The sequence below is a fragment of the Littorina saxatilis genome, linkage group LG9 (assembly GCF_037325665.1).
Source record: "Littorina saxatilis isolate snail1 linkage group LG9, US_GU_Lsax_2.0, whole genome shotgun sequence".
NCBI classification, from domain to species: domain Eukaryota; kingdom Metazoa; phylum Mollusca; class Gastropoda; order Littorinimorpha; family Littorinidae; genus Littorina; species Littorina saxatilis.
This window is the reverse complement of record NC_090253.1, coordinates 16,422,956-16,429,051: the sequence shown is the minus strand read 5'-3', so window position 1 is coordinate 16,429,051 and position 6,096 is coordinate 16,422,956. Positions and strand designations below refer to the sequence as shown.

The 6,096-nt window shown below is 43.8% G+C and overlaps 2 protein-coding genes and 2 long non-coding RNA genes across 4 annotated transcripts in view; 3 read left to right on the top strand and 1 right to left on the bottom strand.

The window, feature by feature from the left end:
* The window catches only part of LOC138977110 (mucin-2-like), a 120,570-nt gene that overhangs the window by 84,955 nt on the left and 29,519 nt on the right, over positions 1-6,096 (bottom strand). The gene's annotated exons all lie outside the window — the stretch shown is intronic.
* The window catches only part of LOC138975424 (uncharacterized), a 14,002-nt gene that overhangs the window by 4,779 nt on the left and 3,127 nt on the right, over positions 1-6,096 (top strand). The gene's annotated exons all lie outside the window — the stretch shown is intronic.
* Positions 10-5,687, top strand: LOC138975422 (uncharacterized). The gene is made up of 2 exons (XM_070348102.1): positions 10-414; positions 598-5,687. The coding sequence occupies exon 2, from the start codon at positions 1,998-2,000 to the stop codon at positions 5,685-5,687; it is 3,690 nt and encodes a 1,229-aa protein (XP_070204203.1). The 5' UTR covers positions 10-414; positions 598-1,997.
* Positions 5,694-6,096, top strand: part of LOC138975423 (uncharacterized) — a 1,151-nt gene continuing 748 nt past the window's right edge. Inside the window, exon 1 of the long non-coding RNA XR_011458643.1 lies at positions 5,694-6,096. This exon is cut by the window's right edge and continues 134 nt beyond it. This is a non-coding gene — a long non-coding RNA (uncharacterized lncRNA).

The following is a 6,096-nucleotide window of genomic DNA, read 5'->3' as shown; positions in this document are numbered from 1 at the left end:
GAACGAATGGAATTCGTGTATCGACTCCCTCTCTCATATTAATCGAGACTTCACTAGTTGCGTACACAAAACGAGGTTAAATGACCGAGACTACGTCATGACGACACTGTATACATATGACGTCAACGCTCGCGCCATTAGTCCAAACCAGCGTACAAGACAAGAATTTGTTTATCTTCATGGAAAGAAATTTAAACGAAGAGAGCAAAAGAAAACAGCGTGCATTGGTATTAATTCGTGAATATGAACTGTACATATATTCAGTTGAGGTTGCTAGGATGCAATGCTCTGACCGTTTCATTGACTCCAAGATGGCAGCAATCAACGAAGCCACATAGATTGCACCAGCATATGTTTCACCTTCCGTGGACGGATTTCCACATTTTGCGATCTCCAAAGGTCCACTAACCGCAGGTAAAACACGCTAATACATTTTAACATTATTGATTCACAGGAAAACACAGGTATTGTTCATTTGTCCATGTGTTTGTGTCAGTCTGTGAACTCTTGTTTCTGTGTTGTTTTAGAGAAACAAATTGAATGATATCGATGGAAATCATACTTGATAATAACAGATATTGCACGTGTGTGTTGCAGAAGGTGCAAGTGTACAGGGGTGTACAATGCTTGTGTAAATGATGTCGTGTGAACACTGTGGGAAGGGCAACGTCAGCGGTAACCACGGAAGGAACCACCAACGTCCCCAAGTGTCACCCAGATCGAGTTTATCATGATGAGTAGACTACTTTATATTTTGTGAACATTAACACACCATCACGTCTTCATTTGTGTAAACCGAAATACATTTGCAACGAGAAGAAGAAGTACGTTCCGCGCTTCGATATCAAACGTCTACGCAACAAGAAGAAGAAAGACAATGTTGTTACGTGTGTGTGGAATCACACCAGCGAAATCATAATCTATAAAACTTTCATTTGAAGATTCTAAGAGAAAGGGATTGATGTCTGCAAGAATGATCATGTGCATGTTTTTTGAAAGTACAGAATTATTAAATTTCTTATTACTTCTTTGCACTTGTCTCTGTTAAACACTGATCAGCCCTAGAACGAGAAGCAGACGTCACAATGGGGGCTCGTCCGGGATATTGAATCAACGTTTTACTTTCGATCCAGCCGTTCCAAATTTTTCTCGTTTCAAAATTGCTGTAGGTTTCTTGCATGTCGATTTGTATTGTAAATGTTCGTACTTCATCGCCATCGTCTCATCATATAATTTTATTTATTTACCTTTAGTTATATTACTTATCACAGATCTATAACTCAACGTGTGCCCTATCACACGGTAAAATAAAAACTGGAAGTGTTGTCAGCTGAAACGACACGTTAAAAAATCAATATTTAGCGAGACCACTTTTGATTTGTTAGCTCCCAATTTTATTTGTGGTGTTCCAATTCATCAGTGTGATAGTATTCTTGCACGTACTATCGGAACCATCATTCCCCTTAGTTTGTTCTAAATTACGCGGGAGGTTGGTGGGAGTCAGGTACCTAAGAGGTAAGGATTTAATACCTGTATTTCCCTGTGAAGCCCTATATAATCGACTTGTGGATATCAGTCGTATTTACTTGCTGTAGAAGTGGCTGTAAATTAATCTACACAGTAAATGATGCGAATTGACAGTTGATTTGATACATCTTGTATATTCAACGTTCGATCGAGTGAAAGATTGATCTTTTCGCCAGAAAGAGTCAAATAAAGTTTACAGTGTAAGTTCTCGTTGGTAGATAGAAGTAAACTGACTCACGATAGAACGTGGAAACATAACTCTTTGGGTGGTTGTGTGGAAACGTAACGTAACATACGTTGAAGAATTATTTCAAAGTACAGTAGAAGTAGAGCTAAACTAGGACTTGCATTTTGTGCACGAAGGCGCCGCCCGACTGTTTCTTTTTGTAATTTGATCCGAAATTTAGTAGCTCGACGGTGTTTGAGCAACATACATTTTGTACGTTTTGGAATAATACGCGAGGTGACTTATGAGTGACGACAGTTCCCCAGCTCATAATTTTAGAAAGTCCACCATCGCAGCCCAGTTGGCACGGAAACAGCCGGCCGACAAATCTCTCCCCATAGTGACCGCAAATAAGAAGGGAAGAAAAAACCTTACTGCCGGTAACGATCGGGAAGAGGTGATAGATTCGTTACCAGTCCCTGCTGACGAAGAAGAGAGTGTTCATCTCTCTCTTCAAGTTGACAGCAACCGTAACGAAGAAGAGGTTGATCCACAGGCGTGCACGGACGTGTCACCTGTAAATATGTCTCAGTCCACAAGTGTAGATCCGCTAGAGTTGACTAGACAGCTATTGGCCGAAGGACAGTTGTTGGGGTTAGAAGGAGCCGAGTTGCGTGCATTTGTTCTTGATCAGAAAGAGAAGCAACAAACTCTTGATCGCGAAGAACGAGAACGTGATGCTGAACGACAAGAACGTGACGCTGAACGACTACGGCTAGAACGTGACGCTGAACGACAATTCCAACTGGAACAGTTGAAAATCCAGAACGCCAACCAAGAGGGCAACAGGAACAACAACTCGCCAGGACGTATTCGCGAAGATGATGGTTTCAAGCCCAAGATTCCTTTTCTAGACGACCGTGATGACATCGAGAGCTGGTTCCATCAGTTCGAGCATTATGCTCGAGACTGTAACCTGAGTGATGCAGCAAAAGCTTCACGTGTAGTGTACTTTCTGAAGGGTAAGGCGAGAGTCATCTTCTCAAAGCTGAACGAGGAAGACGCTAATGACTACGACACTCTCAAACACGCTTTGTATGAGGGCTTCCAACTCACTAGCGAAGATTATAGAAAGAAGTTTCGCCAAACCAAGAAAAGCGCCACTGACACGTATAAAGAGCACATCACGAAGCTAGAACGGTATCTAGACAAGTGGGTGGAATTAGCAGAATGCGACCAAGATGTAAAAGATCTCAAAGATTTGTTGGTCCGTGAGCAGGTGTTGGACACCCTTCCTCCTGACCTCGCCGTTCACATTAGGGATAGAGACCCTAAGAGCGCCAAAGAGATTGGGATGATAGCCAACACATATCAACAATCTAGATCGAACGTCAAAACTTCATCGACGTACGTCAAGCCTGAAAAACGTCGTTCTCCCCAAGAAGAAACAAGAATAGCTGCTCCATCAACAAAACCCGCAAATCAAACTCTAAAGGCAAAGTTGAGTGACGCCGAGAGAGAGAAACTGCGAGCATCTGGATGTTGTTTCATTTGTAAATTGCAAGGGCATGTCTCTCGTTTTTGTCCAAACAAAAGAGACACAGCAGGTGCAGTTTCATCGAAGAAAGATACACTTGAGACACCGATCCTCTTAGAAAAACTTTGCGGAAATTGCAAGGAAAAGAAATGTGCCGAAGTGGTACCAGTGAAGCTGAATGGAACAATTGTCAACGCTTTGAGAGACACTGGATGTACTGGTATCATTGTCAGCAAAAAGTTTGTGCCAAAGGAGGCATATTCAGCGAAAATGAAGGAGACTACTCTGGCAGAGAAAGACTCCAAGAAGATGTACCACACCGCCGTGGTGCACATCGATTCACCCTACTTTGACTCCGAGACAGAAGTAACGGTGATGGACGACCCAATTTACCCTGTCCTCATAGGTAAATGGTATGGACTAGGTAAAGAGAAGAAATTGACTCCCACATATCCTGTTCGAGACCCAGCATGGTACCCTGGGACAGCAGCTGTTGTTACCACGAGAGCACAAGCGACAGTAGACGCCCAGAAACCAAGCTGCAGTCACAAACAGGGAGTCAAGGAAGAAGAAAGACTGTATTCGCCAGCTGATCTGAAGAGAGAACAGGCAAGTGACCCTACGTTGAAGACCATCAGGCAATTTGCCAACTCTCCAGAAGGGATCAATGGGATACGGTATTCATACAAGAAAGAAATCCTGTATAGAACAACGAAAGATCGCCACGGAAACGACCGTTCACTAGTAATCGTTCCGAAGAAACTCAGGAACAAAGTTCTTTCATTTGGTCACGATCACCCCATGGCAGGACACTTAGGTCAAAGAAAAACATCTGACAGAATTAGAGCAGAATTCTGGTGGCCAGGGTGTGCAGGAGACATTCGTAGGTATTGCTTGTCCTGTGACACATGCCAAAGAACTGCGCCGAAAAGTCAGACAAAGAAAGTCCCTCTGGGAAGGATGCCACCCATCAGTTCAGTTTTCAAGAGAGTTGCGGTGGATATCATCGGCCCGGTCAAACCTATGTCGGAGAGCAAGAAACAATACATCTTGGTATCTGTTGACTACGCTACCCGATACCCCGAAGCCGTAGCCCTGAAAAACATCCAAGCAGACACCGTAGCTGAAGCTCTCTGGGAGATGTGGACTAGATTGGGAATCCCAGATGAAGTGATAACGGACCAAGGCACACAGTTCACCAGCCACCTGATGAAAGAAGTGAACGACTTTCTCAGCATCAAACACCATATGACTGCACCGTTTCACCCTCAAGCGAATGGTTTGGTCGAAAGGTTCAACTCCACACTGAAGAGCATGCTGAAAAAGTTAGCGATCGATCAACCGAGGGAATGGGACACGTTTATCCCCGCCCTCCTGTTCGCATACAGAGAAGCCCCACAAGAAAGCATGGGATTTTCGCCGTTTGAGCTGCTGTATGGGAGATCTGTCAAAGGACCCATGCAAGTGCTGCGCCAAACATGGACCGAAGAAGAAATCTCAGGGGAGCAGAAGACTACAGCGGAATATGTAGTCAACCTCAGGAACAGAATAGAAGAAACGTGCAACGTGGCACGTGAGAACCTGAAGAAAGCAGCCAGCAAGCAAGCCCATTTCTTCAACAAGAAAACAAAACCAAGGACGCTAGAAGTCGGAAAACGGGTTCTACTTCTACGCCCTGTGAAGAACAACAAGCTGGAACTTACATGGTCAGGTCCCTACAAGGTTGTGGAAAAGTTGAATGAATTCGACTACAAGATCCAAGTTGGCAGAAGAACACGGATCTACCACATCAACCTCATCAAGGAGTACCAAGAACGGGAATTGAGTTCCGCCACTCCCAATCCCAGTTCATCTGCCCAAGCGAGTGTTCCTGCTTCAAACGAAGAAGAAAGTGATGAAGAAGACGGAGGAGAAGAGGTCGTGGCTGTTGTCATGGAAGAGGACAACACGATGGACGATGACATTTTCAAGTATGACATTCAGAAGATGTTACCCCTCCTAGAAACTCAAAGAACCGAAAATGTGAAGAACATCCATTTCGACGAGAAATTGGACGAGGCAAAGGTCAAAGAGGCGAAGATGATCTGTGAAGAATTTGAAGAGTTCCTAACAGATGTTCCAAAGACGACGAACCTGGAAAAATGTTCCATTGAAGTGACAGAGAAGAAACCAGTCTTTGTGAAACCCAGACCCATACCTCACGCCATGGTAGAAACTGTCGAAAAGGAAATTGAAGAAATGCTGAAGTTGCATGTCATCGAACCTGCAAACTCTCCATACAACTCTCCCATCGTCCTGATAAAGAAGAAGGACGGAAAGTACCGTTTCTGTTCTGATCTGAGAGCTCTGAACAACGTGGTAGTGTTCGACGCTGAACCCATCACCGATGTCGACCATCTGTTTCAAAGTTTAGGAAAAGCGAAATACTTTTCAAAGCTAGACTTGACGAAAGGATAGTGGGCGATCCCAATAGAGGAGAAAGATAGAGACAAGGACAACCACGGTACAGATTATATGAGCAGAGCGTCGTACGATGAATAATTATCTACTTGCGATAGGATAATTATCTTGATCCATGGGGTTATGTGACGAATGGAATTCGTGTATCGACTCCCTCTCTCATATTAATCGAGACTTCACTAGTTGCGTACACAAAACGAGGTTAAATGACCGAGACTACGTCATGACGACACTGTATACATATGACGTCAACGCTCGCGCCATTAGTCCAAACCAGCGTACAAGACAAGAATTTGTTTATCTTCATGGAAAGAAATTTAAACGAAGAGAGCAAAAGAAAACAGCGTGCATTGGTATTAATTCGTGAATATGAACTGTACATATATTCAGTTGAGGTTGCTAGGAT